At 41.4% G+C, this 25,580-nt stretch overlaps 1 protein-coding gene across 1 annotated transcript in view; it reads right to left on the minus strand.

Moving 5' to 3' along the window:
* Positions 1-25,580, minus strand: part of LOC126163046 (putative pyridoxal-dependent decarboxylase domain-containing protein 2) — an 87,853-nt gene that overhangs the window by 14,274 nt on the left and 47,999 nt on the right. Inside the window, exons 10-12 of the mRNA XM_049919929.1 lie at positions 3,459-3,530; positions 3,118-3,228; positions 2,798-2,962 (exon numbers count right to left, since the gene is read on the minus strand). Of these exons, the coding sequence (XP_049775886.1) occupies positions 2,798-2,962; positions 3,118-3,228; positions 3,459-3,530 (348 nt within the window). The remainder of the gene's footprint in view (positions 1-2,797; positions 2,963-3,117; positions 3,229-3,458; positions 3,531-25,580) is intronic.

Below are 25,580 nucleotides of genomic sequence, written 5' to 3' on the forward strand. Positions count from 1 at the left end.
CACCATCCAACCGCAATTTCCCCCCCCTCCCCCCCCCCACCCATTTCATCATCTGCTGGTCACCTTCCAGGAATTCCTTACCTCCAACTTAGCCTCACAATCCTTCCCCAGGTCCCTTCCTCAGAATACTAACCTTTCAGCAGACAAAAGAATAGCCATACACAACCCCAAAACAAATCCTGACCTAATCATCCTACCTGAAGACAAAATCCTGCCATTGTTGTTATGAATCACAGTAACTGCCAGTTATCTGACTCCTGCACCAATAAACTGACAGAATGATCCCACTCAGAAGTCCAACACAACATTGAATCCCTGCTTAAAGCCTTAGGCCTTTCCCAGAACCTTTTCCCTGAATCCATTTTTCTCCTCACCCCTATGACACCTCACGCACCTACCTTCTACATGGTCCCCAAGATCTACAAACGCAAAAATCCTGGATGCCCCACTGTAGCTGGTTATTTTGCCCCCACTGAAAGAATTTCAGCCCTCATTGACTAACATCTTCAACCAACTGCCTGTAATCTAGCCTACCATGTCAAAGAGACAAACCACTTCCTTCATTGACTCTCCACTGTCCACAATCCTTCACCTCTTAGACCTCTACTAATCAGTGCTGACGCCACCTCCCTATACACCAACATCACTCACGCCCATGGTCTTATCATTACTGAACACTACCTTTCCCAAAGTCCTTCAGACTCCAAACCGACTACCTCATTCCTCATACACCTTAGTAACCTTTATCCTAACCCACAACTAATTCTCCTTTGAAGGAAAAGTACACGAACAAATCTACGGCACAGCTATGAGCACCTGATGGCACCATTCTATGCCAACCTTTTTACAGGCCTTATAGAGGAAAACTTCCTAGTCTTCCAAAATGCCAAAACCCTAGCCTTGTTCAGGTTCATTGAGGAAAACTTCCTAGTCTTCCAAAATGCCAAAACCCTAGCCTTGTTCAGGTTCATTGATGATATCTTCATGATCAGGCAGGGCCAAGACACCCTATCTTCTTTCCTTCACAACTTCAACACCTTCTCTCCCATCCAATTCGCCCAGTCCTCCTCAACCCAGCATGCCACCTTCCTAGGCATTGATCACCACCTCTCTGATAGCTCCATCTGCACCTCTGTCCACATTAAACCCATCAAAGATCAACAATGCCTGCATATTGACAGCTGTCACCCCTTTCACATAAAAAAATCCCATATAGCCTGGCCACAAGAGGACGCTGTATCTGCAGTGACAAGAACTTCCTTGCTAAGTATGTTGAGGGTCTCACCAAGGCCTTCACAGACAGGCACCACCCCCAGACCCAATCCACAAACACATCTCCCATGCCATTTCCCCTTACAGCACAAACTCTCCCACCAACCCCAAGAATCAGCAACAAAAGAATTCCCCCTTTGTCACCCAATACTGTCTCGAACTGGGACAACTGAAACACATCTTTTGCCAGGGCTTTGATTACCTATCATCATGCTCTGAAATGAGGGGCATCCTACCCGTGAGATCCTTCCCACCGCTCCTGAAGTGATGTTCCGTCACTCACCCAACGTCCTAGTCCATTCCTTTGCCACTCTCAATCCCAACTCCTTGTCACAAGGACAATATCCCTGTGGAAGACCCAGGTGTAAGACCTGCCCAATCCACCATTCAGCACCTGTCACAGTTTTATCCTACCCCATCAGGGTCTGGGTCACCTAGGAAAGCAGCCATACCATTTACCAGCTACGCTACAATCATTGCACAGCTTTTTCTATTGGTATGACTACCAACCAGCTGTTCACCAGGATGAATGGCTGAGAGCAAAGTAGACCATTCTGTGGCACAACATGCAGCCGAACATAACATCCTTCATTTCAATCTCTGCTTCACTACCTGAGCCATCTGGATCCTCTACGCCACTACCAGATTTTCTTAACTCACAAATGTGAGTTATCCTTACGACATATTCTCTGCTCCTATAATTATTCTGGCCTCAACCTTACACCCAACAGTTTCCACCCCCTCTGTCCTATCACCACCTTCCCATTCCCATCTCCTGTAGTCTTTGTTTGCCAGCCTCTACCAAGGCACCTGCCCGTATTTCCCCGCTCCTCTCCTTTTTCGTTATGTTTTCTCCATCTCCCTGTTCACAACCTACTGATGCTGCATTTGTTGGCATTCTAGCCCCTGCACACTTACCCAGACAGCGGTCTTCTCTACCCCACCTGTACATTGCTATGTCTTCCCCTTCCCCACCCCCTGCAGACTGCTTCTACCATTTCAGATGATAGAGGCATTCTGGCCCGAGATGCTGGAGTTGATGGTCATGTGTACGTGAGGTGTGCTTGCTTTTGTGAATGAATGGTGTGTGTTTCTCTTTTTCCGATGAAGGCTGAGGCTGAAAGCTGATTGTAATTGTCTTTAAATTCTGCCTGTCAGCATCTTACCATGTTATCTTTATGGTGGTAGTAATCTATCTTTTATTACATTGCTAATTAATAAAAAGAGAAAGACTTAATATTTTGAGGTGGCTTTTGCAATGGATAGCAAAGTGACGGCCTAGAATAAGAAAAGAAAAGAGGGGTGGGGTTTGTGTGCCAATGTAGGGACAAACCTGGTGCAAATCTATAACCACTTTGCAGCATAGAACAAAGAAAAGCAAAGAGCAAACAACAAAGTGCTATTTTTGACCATTTTCATTGTGGTAGGAAGTTTCAAGGTGATGACAAAATTTAAAATTATAAGGAAGATTGTATCATTCAAAGTTCTTGATGTGATATTTCCATTTTACAACATTTTTACATACCAGTTGTTGCTCTAGACAAATAATAAATGAATCAATATCTTCTACTGTAGGTTGCCTGTCTTGCCCTAACTCCAGAGGTGAGTATCGTAAAACCACACCGCTAGTTTCCAGTTCACATATTTCCACTGGTACTTGTGGGGCATCTCGCTGAAGGATCTGCCCGAGCTGCAACAACAATAATATTCAGTTTCAAAGAGGTATTTTGAGAAAATGAAAAACGAAATATTGCCATTCAGAAACACTAAGCATGCAACAATACAGATTATTTTTACAGGCACTTGCAAAGGTGAATTGAGAACCTAAAAATACCTCAAACATACCCATGAATTGAGTTTGTCATAGTACGAGGGCACACGTCCACTTTCATTTCCTTCACTTGCTTCAGGAATGAATTGGAACACAACTGTGGAGGCAACAACTTCAAAAAGCATCTGTAAAACAGAAATATCCACAGTGGAAGCACATTCAGTTTAATCTAATCCCCAATGCACATAATGATACTGCTTAATTGTACTCTTCAGTACAATAAGTTTTTCTTGCCTTCCCCATTCCACACAGAAACACTGAAGAAATATAACTACTATTTAAAGATACTAAGCAATTTGGTTTTCATAACTGTCCTTAGGTGTCAATGTTTATTAGTAACAAATATTGGACTCACTGAGGTATTAACTGGACGGGTCACTAATTCATTGACAGTAATGGTTCCAGACTCACCACCTGGCTGTTGGCTCTGCAAAAGAAGTAATAAGAACTATCACAATTGTACATAATGTAAGTATGATATTTCCAAATAGTAATTATAGGTTTAAAACTAAGGTTTAAGTATTTTGTTTGTTTATTTGTGTGTGTGTGTGTGTGTGTGTGTGTGTGTAAGGGGGATGGGGTGCCCACATGCGAAAGTGTGTGAGAAAGATAATGGTAGCTTAGTAGTTTTTCATAGGAACCGTACCTGCTAATGGTTCGTTAAGCATAATCCTTATTGCCTACTGGTTAAATGTGTTATTTTTTGGAAAAAATATTTATTGTTTTTAATGATTTCTTATATTAGAGCCCATAATGATTTAAAATTTTTCAGTAAAACTTGATCCAAAATTTAGGACTTGGTAGAGAATGTGACTTTTTGCAACAAATGTTTTATTCATATTTTCAAGTTTGGGACCCTCCTTACACATACATATAGCTTTGAAAAAGTATGCTGAGAATGAAAATTAATGACATACGTACTTTTAAATTTTCTATGATGATAATAAAATACCCCTCCACTTAGTATAAACATTATGAAAAATTTGTGAGTGTTGCTAAGATTGTTCTAAAAGGTATTTTCAGGTTTCTGTAATCTAATTATACATCAGCATCTACTCGAAAAGTAGGTTGTTAATAAACGTTAAACACATTTAAAGAAATTTGCCCTTTTTTGTGGTGGGCACAAAGTAACCCCATGACCTCCACCCTTGGTATTACACTAGGTATTGCTAGGGTTTAGCAACAAAAGTTAGGATATTAAAGGCTGGAAAGTAAGAAGCCCCCCATGTTAGCTATTACTCTTATTGAGTTTACATCTAAGACAGCATTAAGACAAATTTCCTACTACTAGTCATGTGGCAGTAACTAATGTTGTGTTTCACACCTATGCCCATCAGATGCAGTTGTAAACAGGAATCAATAAATAGGATTACTCAGAACACTTCTATAGAAACATTAGTTTACTTAGTCTGTCACTCTCATCACCTTCTGACAAAGTGTCGGGATTCTGTGCAGGTCTCTCTCTCTCTCTCTCTCTCTCTCTCTCTCTCTCTCTCTCTCTCTCTCACACACACTAGCGGTGGCTTTATCTCTCCATTCCTTCCTCCGCCTTTGGGGTCAGTGACCTGTGGTTGGAGAGTTGCGGACCATCTTCTGACTCCCAGTGCATTCAGTCTTGCCAAGACTTGCGAAGTGTCAACTGTTGGGTGCAGTCTCTGTGCACAGCTGCTAGCACAGGGTTCTATGACGAACTTAGCTAGGAGCCCTTATCCCTGTTGGTGAGACTTCCATGGAGCCTTATCAGAATTAAGTCTTTAATGATGCTCTCCCATACACCACTAGCTTGGCACAATATTTTTGTTTTCTCAAATTCAAACATTTGTCATTGTTGAGACATGTGTTCTTCACAGCATTACAAGGTGCACTGCTGTGTTTGCTCAGTGTACTGGAGGCTACACTTGCAAGGGACATTATATATACTGGGTATTTACATTTGTAGTTTTCCATACACTGAGCCAAGCATGTCTTTCATATTTTGTGGTGGTTGAAAGGCGACCTTGAAATTTTCCCAATGATTCTTCATCTTGGGCAAAGGAGGTCTAGTACAGGGGATACAGATGAGTTTCTTTGCCTCTTTGTAAACCTCTTCTTTGTGGAAGGCTATATGGTTTCAAAGACATCACGTTTACACCAGTGACTGTTAAACTTTTTATTTCCACTATTGCAATTTCGGACTTAGGCCATTATCAAGTGCAGATGTTTTGGCTTTGTCATGTCACCTTTATACATGCTGACACATTTATATGTCATCGTCATTTGCTGTTATATACATTTGTAATGTATAAAGTTGACATGGCTTAAAGCCAAAACACCTGCACTTGATAATGGCCTAAGGCCAAAATTGCAATAGTGGAAATAAAAATTTTAACAGTCACTGACGTAAACATTATGTCTTTCAAAAAATTTTACATGACTGTGAATCCCAGTTATGAAAAGTTAATTTATATGATTTCAATTAACATTTAATCTGCACTTCGTTGTACCCATTTTGGTACATCTCTAAGGTGTTTCTGCTCTGCTGGGGGGCTGTTGACAGATCTGATTCTACAAGAGTGAGCCAGGCCATAATGAGCGAACACATCTGCTTCACATTAAGAGAAATTGACAAGGATGCACAGCCTCTACCCGTATGGCACCTACGTATCATTGGTACACTGTCAGCATAGTCCTGGGAATGAGTAGATTGCAGTTCATTTGTCAACAGTGAAAAACAAAGACAGTGTGCTAACTTTGGACAGCAAAAAAGTTTTGGAGGCTGGCGGGAGCTCAGATGAAGACCTAAGATATCAATGATACATGGACAACTATCCATCCGACAAAGAAAGAACTGGATGCTGCTACCTCAGCCCTCTGCAAAAGGCTGAGGTCCACTCCTGTTCCAAACACAATACTGATGAGCCATGGCGGCTCATTTCACCTTCCCACTATTGATAGCTTCTAACTGGTGTGTTACCATGTGGCACGTATTACTCCCTTGTGTAGTTATCGCTGGCTTCGCTAGGCTTCAAAAGCGGCTGCTAGACTGTCGTCAGGAGAGACATTCGGACAGTGTAGTGCAGACAACTTATGTGTAGTCTTCGTGCAATGTGGATTTGGTGCCAGCAGCAGCAGCACTTGTAGCAATGGACATGTGGTGCGGATCAGCACAATGTCTCTTACAGGTCGTCATTCACGCTTCTTTGACAGGACCGGGTAGAAGGCAAAAGCACTACCGTATTTACTCGAATCTAAGCCGCACTTTTTTTCCGGTTTTTGTAATCCAAAAAACCGCCTGCGGCTTAGAATCGAGTGCAAAGCAAGCGGAAGTTCTGAAAAATGTTGGTAGGTGCCGCCACAACTAACTTCTGCCGTCGAATATATGTAGCGCTACAAGGGGATGCTTTGTAGGCACAGAGATAAATACTGGCGCCAAAATCTCTGCGTCAGTAAATAAATTAAAAAAAAAAAGGTGGAAGACGAGCTTTTTTCTCCGCCCCGAGTTTCGACCACTGCATTTTCGTACATTATCCAACGAAGTAAATACAAATTCCGTATTGTTCATCTTCGAATGTAGCAGAATTTCAATGTACTACGAAAATCCGACTGGCAAGACTGTTTGGGATGTTTGTCAATATTGCCAACTCTACGTGTTGAATTTTTTACTACCTGTGAGAAGAGGTGGTTGCTAATAGGAACCTGACGAAATGTGAATCACATGCAGTATTCTCTTCACCATAAGAATAATATGAATGTAAACATTATGCCACGTATTCTTTCGTGTTTGCTGCTATTTCATTTAAATCCTATCTGCCTAATAAACTACGAAACTAGAGTGAGACAACAGCAAACGCGGAAGAATATACGTATCGTGTCATGTTTACATTCGTATTTTTCTTATGCCTAATAGTGATACAGTCAGAAATTAAGCACGGCAACTGATTAGATTTTCAAATCTAAGATGAGTAATTCCTGTGCAGAATTTGACGTACTAGAGAAGCGGCCGCAAAGATTTTCAAACGGAGAAAAATTTTCGCCTAACTCTCGTTCAGAACATATTCTATCATATGCAGTCTATTATTTGGTTCTTGTTGATCATTATCAAAGAAAGCAGTGTAAGTAACAACAAATAGCAGTCTCTTGCCATTGTTTCGCTAGTGAGACGATTCCTCTCTTTTTTTTTTTTTTTTTTTTTTAATTTTAAGCGGAGGTAGCGCGCACAAAAGCAAGCCATGCCGCGCGCGGCGACAGGCCGTAAACACGCACTGTCAGAATGAGACAAACAATGCATGACACAGTACAGTAATGCATTTTCAGCTCAGAGTGACGTTAACACCTATAACAAAGAAAACGGCACTTATCAGATCAAAGCAAAATAAGCAATCGATTCAAACCGGACGAAGCACGTGAAAAGGAAGGGTACCCGTATAAATACGGACGGAGCGCCTGACGTATAGCAATGGCTACCTGGTAAAACTTAACTGTTAAGCTTACGACTCGAACCAAACTCCTGTAGCTGTATCGTCATTCATTCGACCTAAATTGTGTCTCGTATTACAATGGACCAACTTGTTTTGATTTGGAGGTGCGGCCTAAAACTTTTCTCTCCCCTTGAATTTCGAGTCTCAAATTTCAGGTGCGGTATTCGGGAAAATTTTTTTCCTCGATTTCGAGTCTCATTTTTCGGGTGCGGCTTAGATTCGAGTGCGTCTTAGATTCGAGTAAATACGGTAAGTTGCCAGGAGAGCGTTCTGTGTCCTTAGCTTCTTGCCCTGTGGGCTTCCTTACCGCTGTGTGGACGGTTCTCGAGCATTTCCTAGCATGGTTTGCAATACGTTTGCAGTCATGTGTCCTGACTGTCTGTGCTCAAACTGGGTACCTTATGTTATTTGAACTGCAATGTAAATGAAATTTTGCTGTCAATCAAGAGGCCTTTATCTGATTAATTGGCTTCACACGGGAATTTTCCCTTTAAAGCTATTGTTCTGTTTAATACATATTGTAACTTTGTTCTAAATTTTATTTTAAAATATTTGGTGTAAACCTTTTGGGTAAGCTGTAAAGGAGAACTGTTATGTTAGGTTTTGTTAACTAGCTAATATTTCCTATCTGGGGGTCTGCCTAATGTGTCAGTTTTGTGCTCACTTGCAGAAATTCATCTAGAGCTCAGTTTTAATTATTTTACTGGTTTATTTCATTTTTTAAATTAAAACTTTTTTAAGGCCAATATTGTTAAAGTCTTATTTTCTTTCATCTTGTTTAAGGCCATGAACAAGGTATTATGAAATTTAGTAACCATGTTATTCACCATTTTGAATACTTTCCAGTGTGTAAATTTTACATGGCAAATTAACCTGGAATTTTCCTACCTGTTTTTCTTAAAGGGGAAAATAAATGTCTGTTGTCAAAAGGATACATGATGTTAGTTAAAGGAGCCTAGCCCTTCCATGTCATTTCCATGATCCTGGTAATTCCCGATCACTATTATAAAAACACAGTGGGGTTGCATTCCTGGCTCCTAATCTTGGAGGGGGGGGTCACTTTCTACTCCTACTAACAACATTATTTCTTGTAAAGTGTAATATTTGTAACCGATTTCGATTTGTTTCACAGAACCATGGCCAGTGTTGAGGCACGGAGTTGTGCAGGCATAAGCTATCTCAAAAGTGAACATATTCAATACGAACTGCCTATTCATCACACACCTATTGGTGGTGGTGGTCCAGAGCTGGCAGCAGGGTTGCATGTAGCATTGGGCTAGCCTCTCCACATTTCATCAGAAATAATCTGTGAGGTACATGCCATTATTTCCACCATTTCTTTAGCTTTGGATGAATTATTTCGAAATATTAAATTCTTAGAGAGTAACCGACCTACTAGAGGGCAAGCGTGTAGCTTTCAGGCACAGTTGTGCCATTTTATTTCAACAATCATCTTGCTGATCTAGCCCACCTTGAACTCAGTGACCAGCAGAAGGGCGTTGTAAAACAGCTAAGTGTGATGTGATTGTAGTCTTTCTCGGCGTATTCCACTGATGAATTCTCAGGTTATCAGCCGAGTGGCGGCGGCGTCTTGTCGCAACGTTTCAATGAGTTTCGTACCCATCATCTTCTGGCAAAGTCGCTTTACAGATTAGCGTGGGCGCGTTAAGTTTGGAGAAAGAAGGGCCGAGTGGGGAAGAGGGTGTTTTAGTTTATCAGTTCCAAGTTAGGAAGGCCAAAGCCAAAGCTCTCAGGCGATCCACCTCTGATTATTCCACCAAACCGCCGAATCCTATTTTGAGTTTATTAAATTGTATTACTGAAGTAGCGGTTGACCAATTTAAACCAAGTTCATTGTGTGTTATGGTTGATGGTGCAGTTCGTTCTAACGCCTTGCAGATCTCGCATTTAGTCGTTCTTTCTCTTCTTTATCCATTGTCTAATGGTTTGTTAAGAGAGTTGCTGTCAGGTGTATACTGAGAGTGGGGAAATCTGGGGCAGTTTAGGGTCGGTATAATTGACAGGAAGTTACCAGCATGTATTAGGAACAAACTGAGCACTTGTATTATTCGCAAGTACAGGCTCCAGCTGAAACATTGTTTCAATACATTGAGCATGTCTGTACTGCTGTCTCAGCTCCGAGTATGAATGTCACCGAACAGAATTGTGTTCCTAACATCTCAGAGAGCATAGATCTGAGGATCGGTCATGGCTCATCTTCACTCAGAAGCCAGCCACTTTAGCTCAACTCAATGATATGTTAACCTCTAACAAAACGTTTACATTTGCTGATGAGAAGCATAAACGAAGTGAGGGTGAGCTGCCTGTTTCTTCTTCTTATACTGACAGCTACTGCGGGTCAGCTATTAAATTATCATCTACTAAATCCTATTTTCAGTGTGGTTCCCGGAGTCACTTAGTGCAGGAGTGTCCCATTGAGCATGGTCCTAGGCCCATAGTTGACGCCGTCGTAAGCGAGTAATCGCTTGAGTGAAAAGGTCTGTTGGTTTTTGTGCACGTATTCACGCTTGTAATAAACTGCTTCTTTCCTTATACATCTGCTCAAATTAAGAGAGAACCAATTCGCACTCTGCTCGATTCCAGAAGTTCTATTTCTTCACTTGATTATGATTGGTAATTTGAATTTCCACATTTGTGTAAGTTAGTCTTTAAGACCTTCACCCACCCCCCCCCCCCCTCCCCAAAAGAGATATTGTGTTGCCAATGGGCAGATGTTACCTCTGGTAGGTGAGATGATTCTTGGTTTTTCCTGACCAGTTAAACTGTTATTTGTGAAGAAGTTACCTGCCACCTTGTTGCTTGGATGCGATTTTATCCAGCATAATGGATTAGTACCTGGTGTTGCCAGTAATACTACCTTCTTTAGATTTTGTCCATCAGAGAAGATATCCTTCTGTTCCTGTTCCACTAATAGTGTTCATATTAATACCTTGCAGACTGAGTGGACAGAGATGGATCTCTGTCATCTTAGTGAGCCTGAGGCTATTCAGTTAAGGGACATTTTGAGTGAGTTTTCCAATATACTAACTGATTGGTTGGGGGTGACCGACAAGATTAAATATCAAATCCATTTAGTGGATGGTGTTCCTGTTTGTCAGGTTTCATATCTGTCACCACCTAAAACAAAGGTTTTAAGGCAACAGACTGAGTTTATGCTTTGTGCTGGAGTAATTACATTTTCAACTTCTCCACATGTCTCACCTATAGTTTTGGTGCCTAAGGGACAGGGCACGGATTTTAGACTGGTCGTTGATTATAGGGAATGAACGGGTTATGTTAAGAGTCAGTTCCCCCTTCTGGATTTCCATACCTGCTTTACTTGGTTTTCTGATGCATCATATTTTTCTTTGCTCGATTTCAATCAGGCTTATTATCAAATATCTTTGAATGGTGATTCAGTTTCTTACATCGTTCTGTATGGACTGGAATTTGTATGAATCCAACCATGTATCCTTTGGCCTAGCCACTTGAGCTGCCGTGCTTTCAGACTATGTTTTGGGGGATTTAAAGTTCAACTGTGTTTATAATTCTCTTGACGATGTTGGTGTGTATAATCAGTCCTTTGTGAACATCTTTCACATCTTCAATGGTCATACTGAGGCTTCAGTCTGATGGTTAAACCTTCTAAGGTCACTCCCACCAAGCAGCAAATTTCATTTTTGGGACATCTGGTTTCTAAAGATGGAATCAGATTTGGTCAACAATGTACTTACAATCTCGAAGTTTGCTCAACCTAAGTACAAAAAGGGAGTCAGGGATGGCCAACTACATTCAGAAGTTTGTCACTAATTTCGTTCAATTAGCTGCCCCTCTTACTGATCTTTGTAAGAAGGGATGGGAATTTGTTTGAGGGGAGAGCCAGCAGGCAGCATTTAAGGTGACAGACAGCTCTAAGTAACCTGTCAGTATTCACTATTCCTAATTCTGAGAAGAGATTCATTCTCCAGACTGATTCTTGTAATTTCGGGATGGCTGCAGTCCTTTTAAAGGAAGATGCTGGTGTGAGACAACCTGTTGATTGCGAGGCTTTGGCTGTTCTGTTCAATTTGGAAACATTTAAATTTTATCTGGAACACAGAGAATTTGACCTACAGACAGACAACCAGGCCTCAGGTTGGGTTTTGGCCCCCCCACCCAAAAAAACACTGGCAGCATTGCGAGGTGGCTGATCCACAAACCTGCCTTTCATTTTGAGGTTTGCCAAATCAGGGGGCTCAGATAAACATGTGCACTCAGCCAAATGTTTGAGGAAGGTTCCCACAAATCCAGGTTGTGTTGTTCAATTATCAGGTCTTCTGTTTTTGATGTGTTACGTGAGAAACCTCAATTATTTTTTGATCTTAGGAATAAGCAAAACCAAGTTCCTTATTTAAGGCCTATAAAAGGATGGTTGTTGGCAGGTGAGGAACTTCCCAGCTATTCCTTCAGAAAGGGTATACTTTGTCATGAAGTTGAGAAATTAGCCAAACTCAAAATTTATTTACCTGCTAAACTCATGCCATCTGTATTTTATTTTCATATTTCCTTATTAGGTGGGCTTTAGATCTCTATAAAATCCTCACTAAGGTCCGTGCTCATGTTACATGGCTGTCCTTGTACAAGGATATTCATCAATTGGTTCAGAAGTGGGAATCTTAAAATGGTGAGGCACAATCCCAACTCACAAAGGCTTATTGCATTCTGAATGGGAGCAAAGCCTTAAGGATAAAGTATTAAGTGATTATGTGGGTTCCTTGCCGTGAACAAGACTGGGAATTGTTACATATTAGTTGTTGTCAATCCCTTTTGTAGCTGTGTGTGGCTTTTGCCAAGTAGAGGGGTTACCACCTCGCTAACTATTCGTGATTTAACTCAAATATTTTTCTGGTTCGGTCCACCAAAGACGCTTCTCAGTAACAATTCCCCTGCCTTTGTGTCACAAGAATTTAAGAAGTTTTGTTTTGGTAATGCCATTAAGTATATATCCACTCTACCCTCTATGCTCAACCTTCCTTTTCTGAGGGGGTTAATCATAATCTTAATGCCACCATAATTATTTTTTGCCATGCTAACAATCAGACCAAATGGGACACTTCCACCCCTTGGATTAATGTTGCCTTCAATTGAGCACAGCATGTGGCTTCTAAAGCAATTCCTGCTGCTTTGATGTTTTCTTATTCCCTTAATTCTCCCTGGCTAATTTGTGGAGTATAAATGATCTATTGTCTGAGTGAATTATCACTTGTCTGACTAAAGAAAACTTGTACAGAGCTGGAAAAAACATCGACCAGTGGCCAGCAAACCACATGCGGCTCTTTGGACACTCCAGTGCAGCTCTTCGAAGAATCAACTCCAACTACAGCTCTTGCCAAACTTTATGGCCACAATGAGGTTGAAAACTGATGTTATCTGGGCACGTACGCAGCACATTGGTTGCTTTTCTATTGCAGTCATTTTAAATGTCTATTTGATGGAAGACAGTGAAAGAAAAAATTCCTGTATGCTCTGTTTCCAAAAGTCCTTGGAGTGTCTATATTCAGACCAGTCCTCAAAATTTGGTGGCAATTGTTAATTGCAGATGACTAGGTATTGTTGGTGTTTTATTACAGGCTGGGCATGGAGAAGGTACGCACGACACACGTTATATCAAGGGAGTCGGTTATCAGTGTGTTTTCTGGTCAGAGCCAGGTGGGTCGGAAATAGCGCATAATCGACGAAAATATCTACACGGTGTATTAAGCTACTTGTACCTTTCAACTAGCTATGAATCTTACAGGTAATTTTGCTATTAAATTAGCAAGCTATATAACTTTGTGACACACTCCTTATCTCTTTAACATTGACCAACCTGGGATCATTTCATGGCTCTTTTGGATACATTAAATATATTTTTGTTTTTAATTGAGGAAAGACTTCTAAGACATTCTGGAAAGCTAGCTTTTTTTTTTACAATATTCAAATTCATCCAAACGCAATGACCAATTTTTTAATAAAAACCTGTAATAAACATAAAAGATGACACAGTCTCCCACATGACAACTTTTCGTCAAAGATTCGTGCAGCCATAATTTTCCCTACTACAGGGTATAATGTGAAACCCTCCATGTGCACATAGCAATGCATGTGTTCGCAAGCTGAATAATATATCTTGACAAACAAAACAAAACTATAATGAAACTCTACCTTTTGTATGCGACTAGCATACAGTTGCAGTGAGCCAGTTACTAAGTAGAGTGAGTTCAGTGGTCAGCACTCCACATTTTATATTCACAGGCCCCACATCAGTAAACAAGCCGACTCCAGAAAGGTAAAAAGAAGTAGAAGAAGAAGAATATAATTTTTCTTCATTTTTGTATTTTCTATCACAGAAAGCATTACGAAAATCACCAAGTTCATATTAAATTTAAAGAACGTATGAGGCTATATTTAATGACACTGTCCATGTGTTAACAGACACGCCCAGCTTGTATATAGTGCTCCATATTTCAGACGCACGTGTATATTGCTCGTGTATCTTTCGGAAAATGGCAAAGTAAGTTCACAGTGATCCCTCCTGAATCAGCAGCTGTTGAGGTGAGAAGTATTTTGCCTGAGGATACTATTGATTGCTGATGTTCCCTCTTGCTTGTTTGCAACTTATTATGAACAGTATACTCATGCATAGAGAAACTGGATCCCTACTCTATATGAGCTGACACGCTGCAAATAAAATATTAAATTATATAAGCTATTAATGTAAGTTTCCATGGGAAAGCATAAACAAACAAGATATTGCTTTATGATCTAATAACTGGATTGCCAGAATATATACCATAGTTCTCTCAACCATTTCCACAACAATTTAAGTAACTGTTACAACTTAGTGTTTCTGGTTTTCTTAAAACAATAACCTTCTTTTTAGGTGACACCTCTTAGCCATGGCTACAAAGAAGCAGCAGCAAAGAAAAAATGGAAGATGCAAATTGCGAATTTAAAGTTGAATGGACTGAGAAATTCGCCTTCACACAAAACTCAAATGGTCTTCCAAAGTGTTTGATTTATGAAAGGGGGGGGGGGGGGGGGGGGGGGGGAGGGGAGGGGGGGGGGGGGACTGGCACATAACAGGAAATCAAATTTTCAAATTTGGAGAGGAACTTTGCTACCAAACATGTGTCAATTGGAAGAAAATATCCTGCCAGTGATGTAAGAAAGAAAGTGGTTCAGGAACTTTAAATAAATAAAGAAAAGCCAAGTTCGATATTTAATCACTAGGCAGAATTTTCCAACAGCACTAACCTTGCAAGTTTTGTTGTAAGTCAAGAGATTGGCAAGAGAGGGAAACCATACACAGAAGGCAAAAATATATAAAAAAGTTATTTTGTAAGTGCATCCGAAGTGTTATCCCATGATATTAAGAACAAGGAAAAGATTCTTAAAAAATGTAAGGAGCTACCACTGTGTGCTAAAACAGTGAAAGAACAGTCAGAATATATTCGAGCACTATTGATCAACTAATTGAAAACCTGAAAGTAGTTTCTCCCTTGTCTACAGCTGCTGACAAATCTTGTGACATAAATGACACAGCATAATTTTCACTTCTCGTGCAGTTTATTTCACCTACAGGTCCAAAAGAAGAAATTTTAGGATTACTGCCACTCAAAAGTCAAACACGTGGTGAGGATATTGCAAATAGTGTCACAGAATGCTTGAACAAATACCATATTCCAGTTGTTAGAATTGTTTCAGTTGCAAAAGAACGGGCAAACAGTATGACTGGAGAGAGAAAGGGATCTGCTTCTCTTTTCCAAGGGAAGGGGGGGGGGAATCAGCCATGAGGTACTTGGTCATCACTGCATCACTCACCAAGAAGTGATTTGTGCCTGGACATTCCCAGAAGAAATTGGCAGTGTTAGTCATTAAGATGGTCAACACAATAATGGCTAAAACTCTTATCATGGGCAATTTAAGGAATTTTTGATTGAAACAAAGAGTGAATATGCAAATGATTTGCTTTATAACAAGGTCTGTTGCTTTGTAAGAGGATCGTTCTATAGAGTTTCACGTCTTGATTATCAGAAACTAAAGTATTTCTCCTAGAAAGGGGAACTGACTATCCTGAATTAACACGAGAGAATTAGATCCAAAAATTTTATATTATGGTAGACATTACAGCTCATCTAAATGAGCTGAATTGTAAACTACAAGAGAATGGGAAGACAGTCTTTTCGATTCAAAAATAAATTGTTTCTTTTGGCACAAGATTTGGGAGAGGAACATTAATTCATTTTCCAAGTCAGCTGAAATATCGGTAAGTAAATAACATGGTAGTTGTCATTCCCTTTCTCAAGAGAACAATTTTAAACATGAGAGAAACTTTCCTGAAGAAGTTTCAGAAGTTCAGAAAAAGCAAAGTGTTATTAGCCTTTGTTAAAAATGCACTCCATGCTAACATAATAAAACTAAATTTTACTCCCTTTAATTTTGAAATTGGCACTTTTGAAATGCAATTACTAGAGCTAAAAGACCTATAGAGCTCCAAATTTGAGCATCTTAATGCTGATTTGGAACAATTAGATAGAAAAAAATGTGATCTTAGTTCACAGCACACATAGCCCACTTCGAAAGATCTAGAGAAGGAAGACATGGTAATTTTTAACACCTGGAAAAGTATTCCAGAATCATTTCAGCAGTTAAGAAACTAGCATTGGCTGTTCTGTCACTTTTATGATCCAAATATACATGTGAACAATCTTTTTCAAGCATGAACCTTGTAAAAAGTAAATTGAGAAATTGCCTTATTGACAACAACCTGGAATCCAGCCTAAACTTAAAAAACAACAACATACAAAGCAGACCTAGTCAAAATTTCCAAAGAAATGCAGGGCTACTGTTCATAAAAAACATGCATTGTCATATATCATTTATTGTATTTTATTTAAATGATTAATGGAAAATCTCATATAAAGATGTGAAACAAATACTAACAAAGAGATAGAGGGGCTGGCCAGTACTTAGCTCAGTACAGCCGATAGATACACATAAAACAGAACCGAAAATTTACGTTTCTAGCTTTCGGAACAAATGTTCCTTCATCGGGGAGGAGAGAGGGGAAAGAAAGGGAAGAGGGGAAAGGAGATTCAGTTACTCACAACCCAGGTTAGGAAGCAACAGGGAAAGGAAAATAGGGAGGGTAGCAAGGATGGAGGCATGGTTGTCAGAGGGAAGCCAACGATATTCTACTGTAAGTACTCTGCCAGCTTCAAACCAAAGAGGATGCATACAGAAGTAAAGAGGTATATAGTATAAAGATAAACACAACTATGTAGGATGAAAAGATGCGTGAATGGCTAAAGAGGAAAGGGAAAGAGGAGAAGACTGAAGAGTAAATGGGAGTGAGGTGGTTTAACGTAGGTTCAGTCCAGGGGGATGGCGGGACGAAAGGATGTGTTGGAGTGCAAGTTCCCATCTCCGCAGTTCAGAGGGACTGGTGTTGGGTGGGAGAAGCACATATGGTGTAGCAGGTTCCTAGGTCCCTAGAATTATGCTGGAGGGCATGCTCCGCTACTGGGTATTGGGCATCTCCTAGGCGGACAGTTCGTCTGTGTCCGTTCATGCGCTCAGCCAGTTTAGTTGTTGTCATGCCGATGTAAAAGGCTGTGCAGTGCAGGCATGTCAGTTGATAAATGACATGTGTAGTTTCACACGTGGCCCTGCCTTGAATTGTGTATGTTTTACCAGTAGCGGGGCTGGAGTAGGTGGTTGTGGGGGGATGCATGAGGCAGGTTTTGCAGCGGGGTCGGTTACAGGGGTAGGAACCGCTGGGTAGAGAAGGTAGTCTGGGAATATTGTAGGGTTTAACAAGGATGTTACGGAGGATAGGGGGGGGGGGGGGGGGGGCGACGAAAGGCAACTCTGGGTGGTGTGGGGAGAATTTTGTCAAGGGATGATCTCATTTCAGGGGTTGACTTGAGAAAGTCATATCCCTGGCGGAGTAATTTGTTGATGTTTTCGAGGCCAGGATAATATTGGGTGACAAGGGGGATGCTTCTGTGTGGTCTGGGGGTAGGAACATTGTTGTTGGACAGGGAGGAATGTATTGCTCGGGAAATCTGTTTGTGGACAAGGTTTGCAGGATAGTTGCGGGAGAGGAAAGCACTGGTCAGGTTATTGGTGTAATTGTTGAGGGATTCGTCACTGGAGCAGATACGTTTGCCACGAATACCTAGGCTGTAGGGAAGGGAGCGTTTGACGTGGAAAGGATGGCAGCTATCAAAGTGAAGGTACTGTTGTTTGTTTGTGGGTTTGATATGGACAGAGGTGTGGATGTGAGCTTCAACAAGATGAAGGTCAACATCCAGGAAGGTGGCTTGGGTTTTGGAGAACGACCAGGTGAAATTCAGATTCGAAAAGGAGTTGAGGTTATGGAGGAAATTAAGGAGTCCAGACCACAAAGATGTCATCTATAAACCTATACCAGGCCAGGGGAAGCAGCTGGTGGGTCTTTAGGAAAGCCTCCTCCATGCGGCCCATGAAGAGGTTGGCATAGGACGGAGCCATCCTGGTTCCCATGGCCGTTCCCCTGATTTGTTTGTAGGTCTGGCCTTCAAAAGTGAAGTAATTATGGGTGAGGATGAAGTTGGTAAGTGTGATAAGGAACAAGGTTTTTGGAAGATCTTCGGGTGGGCGTTGGGAGAGGTAGTGCTCAAGGGCAGAGAGACCATGGGTATGTGGGATGTTTGTGTAAAGGGATGTAGCATCTATGGTGACAAGAAAGGTTTCAGGTGGGAGAGGAGTGGGAATGGATTTGAGGCATTTAGGAAGTGGTTTGTGTCTTTGATGTAGGATGGGAGTCTGCGGGTGATAGGTTGGAGGTGCTGGTCTACCAGAGCTGAGATACGTTCGGTTGGGGCTTTGAAGCCTGCTACAGGCAGGGCAACGTGTGAAACTACACATGTCATTTATCAACTGACATGCTTGCACTGCACAGCCTTTTACATCGGCATGACAACAACTAAACTGGCTGAGCGCATGAACGGACACAGACGAACTGTCCGCCTAGGAGATGCCCAATACCCAGAAGCGGAGCATGCCCTCCAGCATAATTCTAGGGACCTAGGAACCTGCTACACCGTATGTGCCATTTGGCTTCTCCCACCCAACACCAGTCCCTCTGAACTGCGGAGATGGGAACTTGCACTCCAACACATCCTTTCATCCCGCCATCCCCCTGGACCGAACCTACGTTAAACAACCTCACTCCCATTTACTCTTCAGTCTTCTCCTCTTTCCCTTTCCTCTTTAGCCATTCACGCATCTTTTCATCCTATATAGTTGTGTTTATCTTTATACTATATACCTCTTTACTTCTGTATGCATCCTCTTTGGTTTGAAGCTGGCACAGTACTTACAGTAGAATATCTTTGGCTTCCCTCTGACAACCATGCCACCATCCTTGCTACCCTCCCTATTTTCCTTTCCCTGTTGCTTCCTAACCTGGGTTGTGAGTAACTGAATCTCCTTTCCCCTCTTCCCTTTCTTTCCCCTCTCTCCTCCCCGATGAAGGAACATTTGTTCCGAAAGCTAGGAACGTAAATTTTCCGTTCTGTTTTATGTGTATCTATCGGCTGTACTGAGCTGAGGTAAGTATTGTATTTTATTTGTCAATCAATAGGGTTGTGATTTCTATATTTATTTGCTATCAGTACTATTAACCGACTCCTAAAAGCACAGTTTCAGAAAATAAGAACAGCTCTCACAAAAAATTTTAACCACTATACAACTGGAATTTGGTTCTTTCGACAAACGAGTTTGCCGACCACTGACCTAGCCCATTGCCATTAATAGCGACAGTATAATCAGGGAAGGAGACCATTTTGCAGCTGCATGGTGGTAATCAGTGTAATAGCGTTACCAGGAAGCTTGCTTCTAGGTTAGTGAGATCCCGAGCAATTGTTAAGATTTTAAGTCCCATTAATCTGCTAGTGCGCAACCTTGTGACTGGGAAGTCCTTGAAAGCACATGTGAGCCAAATAGAAAAGTAGTTAAGTGATTAATTTCTCTCCTTCAATTCTCCTTTTTTTATATATAAAAAAAGAGGGGTGTTTTTGTTTTTTGCTTGAATGGGGGAAGGTGACTCATTTCACCTTCCCCACTATCGACAGCTTCTTGCTGGTGTGTCACCAGGTGACGCATCTTACTGCCTTGCGTGGTTATCACTGTCCCATATAAGCTTCGAAAGCGGCTGCTAGACCGGCAGTGTGTGTTCTGTGTCAGTGGCTTCTTGCTGGGTGGGCCTGGCCTGGCTATCGAGCATTTTCTAGCATGGCTTGCTACTCGTTTGCAGTCACATGTCCTGACTGACTGTGCTCAAGCTGAGTACCTTATGTTATCTGAATTGCAATGTAAATGGAGTTTTGGTGTCAATGAAGATGCCTTTATCTGATTAACTGGTTTCTCATAGGGAATTTTCCTTTAATGTTATTGTTCTGTTTAATACATATGTAAATTTTGTCTAAATTTTATTTTAGATTATTTGGTGTAAACCTGGGTAAGCTGTAAAGGAGAACTGTTATGTTTTGTTAACTAATTAGTGTTTACATTCCGGGGGTCTGCCTAATGTCTTGGTTTTGAGTTTGCTTGCAGAAATTTATCCAGAGTTCAGTTTTAATTATTTTGCTGATTGATTTAAATTTTTAACGCCGAAATTATTAAATTATCTTCTTGCATCTTGTTTAAGGCCATGAAAAGGGTATCACTGTAATTCAGTAAGTGCGTTACTCACCATTTTGAACATTTTCCAAGTGTGTAAATTTAATATTGTAAATTAACTTGGAATTTTCCTACCTCCTGTTGTTAAAGGGAACATGTTGTTACTTCAAAAAATAAATTTTTGTTGTCAAAAGGGTATATGATATTAGTTAAAGGGGCCTAGTTCTTCGAAGTCATTTTCCTGATCCTTTTAATTTCTGATCAACTGAAGAAGGATGTTGTTAGTGATGTTCAACAAGCAATCTATGGCCCATCAGCACAGAAGAGGCAATGGCGCAGGAAAATTGCCGGATCTTCGACACATCTCAACTTCTGAAACTAAACATGACAACAGCAGTATGGAGAACACCAAGATTTCTAAGAGAAGATAAAAATGCAGTAGTTCTACCAGCTACAAAGGAAGTGTGAGAGTCCCATTGTGTGCTGATGACTATGACCAGCAACTAAGCACTTTGCTACAGAACCCGGCCTAAAGGAAGCCGAACAAATGCCCAACATTTAAGTTACTTTTCTTATTAACAGCTTTGCATCACGAGTCAACTTTGATGACAGTAGATATGAACAAGCTCTATCCATAGGCTCCAGCACCACCACACTTGTATGTAGTGCCTACAATTCACAAAGAAAATGTACCACTGCAGCCTATAGACAACGCCACTACTGCACCCCACGTATCAAGTTCCCATGTATCTCTAGCCCTACTTCTGAAACCTGTAGTTGGACATTGCTGACATTACTTGAAAAACTCTGCCAAATTCGTAAGCATACTGAAAGACATGCAGTGGTATGAGGACAGTTCTGCTTGTGGGCTTTGACTTAAGCTGTCTTTTCATATGAGTACAGCTTCCAAATGTCTTGGTAATCTTAGCAATTCATTCTGAGTTCCAAAAAGTGAAACTACTTGAACACACACCACAACCTACTTCAAATGTGGTGGAGACTTCTATGAATAAAATGGAGTACCCATTGACTTATTGCTTTCCTCTGGTACTGGCAAATTATATGGAGCACTTTGGAGATAGCACTAAAAACTACACCTCAAACCTGAACACTTCTTCCATTATGTTTATGACACCTTCATAGTGTGATAACATGGCAGAGAGGTCCTGAATGAATTTGTGGACCACCCAGTGTCCAGCAAATCATACTGTTCACAAAGGAGTCAGAACAGAATGGATGTCTTCCATATTTGGACATTCTAATAATAATAAAAGCAGATGGTACCACAGGACATGCAGTCTACAGAAGAAGCCTTCAAAATTTTTTTCAATAAAGATGATGAGGTAAATATTCCAGAATTTGAATCAAGAACAGCTGCCAACATCGGTACTTAGAAGTAGACATCCTCGGAGTAGTGAAGCAACTTAAATCACTTAATAAAAGCAAGTCTTCCGGTGCAGACTATATACCAATTAGGTTTCTTTCAGAGAATGTTGGCACAATATCTCCACACTTAACAATCATACACAATAGCTTGCTCGATGAAATATCCATACCCAAAGACCGGAAAGTTGCACAGGTCACACCAATATTCAAAGAAGGCACTAGGAGTTGAGCCACTAAATTACAGGCTAAAATCATTAAACATCAATATGCAGCAGGATTCTGGAACATATATTGTGTTCGAACATTATGAATTACCTCAAAAAGAACGGTCTATTGACACACAGACAACACGAATTTAGAAAACATCGTCATCCTGAAACACAACTACCTCTTTACTCACACGAAGTGTTGAATGCTATTGATAAGGGATTTCAAACTGATTCCATATTTCTAGATTTCCAGAAGGCTTTTGACATTTTTCCACCCAAGTGGATTGTAGTGAAATTGCATGCTTATGGAATAGTCTCAGTTATGTGACTGGACTCATGATTTCCTGTCAGACATATCACAATTCATAGTAACTGATGGAAAGTCATTGAGAAAAACAATAGTGATTCCTGGCATTCCCCACGGTAGTGTTATATGCCCTCTGCTGTTCCTTTTCAGTATAAACAATTTAGGAGACAATCTGAGTAGCTGTCTTAGGTTGTTTGCACATGATGCTGTTGTATATCATCTAGTAAAGTCACCAGATGATCAAAACAAATTACAAAATGATTTAGATAAGATATTGATTTGGTGCTAAAATTGGAACTGATCCTAAATAATGAAAAGTGTGATCTCATCCACAGGAATGCTGAAAGGAATATGTTAAACTGCAGTTAGACAATAAACTAATCAAATCTAAAGACCGTAAATTCAACTAAATACCTAGGAATTATAATTATGAACAACTCAAGTCGGAAAGAAGACACAGAAAATGTAGTCGGGAAGGCAAACCGAAGACTGCGAATTATTGGCAGAACACTCAGAATATGCAGCAGATCTACTAATGAGACTGCCTACACTACACTTGTCAATCCTCTTTAGGAGTATACTGCTGTCAGATGTGGGATCCTTACCAGATGGGTTTAACAGAGTACATCGAGAATGTACTCAGAAGAGCACCACATTTGTATTATCGAGAAATGGAGGAGGGAAATGTCACAGCCATGATACAGGATTTGGGGTGGACATCATTATAACAAAGGCATTTCTCGTGGTGGGATCTTCTCACGAAATGGGAAATCGGAGCTCTCACAGACATATACAGATGTTCATTTTTTGTGTGCTCTGTTTGGGTGTGGAATAACAGAGAAATATTGTAAAGGTGGTTTTATGAACCCTCTGTCAGGCACTTAAGTGTGATTTGCAGAGCATCCATATAGATGTAGCTATAGATCTGTATCTTCATGCAATGAGCTCTCATCACCTGATGCAGTGTTCTGAAAACTCAAACTCACAGGGCAAGTACCATTTGCAACAAAGACAGCCTCTCAGCTGAACTGCAGTGTCTTAGAGATTTGTTTCCTAAAATTGGTTCAGTGGAAAACGAGTGATATGGCCACCTAAAAAGAAGAGGCTGAGAAACCTGCCTTTATCCCATACATTGCGCTTGCTTCGGCAAAAATTGCAAGATCCTCAGAAAAAACAACAGCAAGGTCACCTTTCAACCACCACAAAAAATGAAATACATGCTTGGTTCAGCAAAGGACAAACTACAATTGCAAATATCTGGTGTATACAGCATCCTTGCAAGTGTGGCCTCCAGTACAACAACAGTCGAATATGGCACTGATATCTTGAAATGCTATATGGAACACATTAGATGCATACATCTGGGACAAAGATAAATCAGCATGGCAGATCACAGCCTGAACATGGGAGCTATGTTTGAATTTGGGAAAAGGAAAATGATGTGCCGAGTTAGTGACTTTTCGGAGAGTACCATTAAAGCTCAACTGAGATAAGGTTCCATGACAATCTTGTCAACACAGATGAGGGCTACCAGCTAAGTTCACCAGGGAACCCTGCACCAGCACCTATACACCAAGACTGCACCTAGTAGTTAATGCTTCACATGTCTGGGCAAGTCTGAATTCACCAAGAGCGAACAATGGTCAGTCGCCAACCCGCGCACCGGGGCGGAAGGGGGGAGGGAAGATATGTATGAAATATATATCTACAGGACACCTGCACAATCTCAACACTTTGCACAAGATGGTGAGAGTGACACTGATTAAACTGCCGCAGAATTTAAATGCAAACACCCAGATTAAAGTGGAAAAGATTTCATCAATTTCAAAGTTTTGTATTACCTCGAAATGTTTTAGTAACTATGATTTGTATTTCAGGCATGTAACTGTACCTGATGGGCACAGGCCTGTAACTAAAACACATTATTAAACCAGTTATTGCCAGACATGCCCTTGCATGGCTACAGTGTCCTGTCAGAACACACAGTTCTGGAAATGCGGCTCGCCAAAAAGGAGTTGTGCAGTGGGGAGGGGGTGTGTGGATGTGTGTGTGTGTGTGTGTGTGTGTGTGTGTGTGTGTGTGTGTGTGTGTGTGCGTGAATGAGGAAGTGGGAGAGAAGGTTCGGGAAGGGTGGCTAACAACTTACATGGAAGCAGCAGCAGGCACACAGGACAAGGCAGGCATACCACCACCACCACCACCACCACCACCACCACCACCACCACTCCTCCCCTTCCCTCTTCCAACCGAACCTTAGTCTGCACACAGATTTCCCCTGATGCATCAACATATACTCCTAATCCTCTGACCACCCACTACGAAGCAGATGCAAAGGAGCACACCACCCTCATCAACCAGTACCATCCCAACAGGAACAATGTAATCATATCTCAATAAAATCATCTTGGTTTACAAGTCTCATCATTTTGAGTAAAACACTTGAGCTTTTGACAGCTGTCTTCGCTGTCATCATCAAGAGTTGAAATTACTGGTTGCCGGGACTGACACGACAGCATCTGGAACCTTCCAGAGAAGGCCCAAGTGAAGCATATGCATGAAGGCAAATTGGGTAGCTCCTAGTGGCTCCACATGCTGTGGGACCGAGTGATATCACAAATTTCAATGGGCCAATGCCTAGTTTGGAACTACTGTTCCCGCTTCCCTAAAAGTGTCAAGCATACAACTTTGTTTTCGCTCAGTGTCCAAAGCCCGCCCCCATGGCCTACCAAGTGTGAACGCTATTTATTCTAATTTCAGCAAGTTTTTTGGTAAAGGTATACCAGTATGTTGTGGTTTGAGCCAAAACTCACATTCTTCTCAGATTGTATTTTACACTAACTTTCTAGGAAATGTTCAGGCACAGACAACTTCCCTTTGATGTGTCATGAATGCTCTGTGCAAGACTCGGCAACTGTGAAAATGGTTTGAACTACGTAAATACTACTGCATTCGCAGGGGACATCACACATGCCAGGAACTCTAAGACCTATGCTGTCTTTAAAAGGGCATAACATATACACTCCTGGAAATGGAAAAAAGAACACATTGACACCGGTGTGTCAGACCCACCATACTTGCTCCGGACACTGCGAGAGGGCTGTACAAGTAATGATCACACGCACGGCACAGCGGACACACCAGGAACCGCGGTGTTGGCCGTCGAATGGCGCTAGCTGCGCAGCATTTGTGCACCGCCGCCGTCAGTGTCAGCCAGTTTGCCGTGGCATACGGAGCTCCATCACAGTCTTTAACACTGGTAGCATGCCGCGACAGCGTGGACGTGAACCGTATGTGCAGTTGACGGACTTTGAGCGAGGGCGTATAGTGGGCAAGCGAGAGGCCGGGTGGACGTACCACCGAATTGCTCAACACGTGGGGCGTGAGGTCTCCACAGTACATCGATGTTGTCGCCAGTGGTCGGCGGAAGGTGC

Source organism: Schistocerca cancellata, chromosome 2, assembly GCF_023864275.1.
Source record: "Schistocerca cancellata isolate TAMUIC-IGC-003103 chromosome 2, iqSchCanc2.1, whole genome shotgun sequence".
Taxonomy (NCBI): Eukaryota; Metazoa; Arthropoda; class Insecta; order Orthoptera; family Acrididae; genus Schistocerca; species Schistocerca cancellata.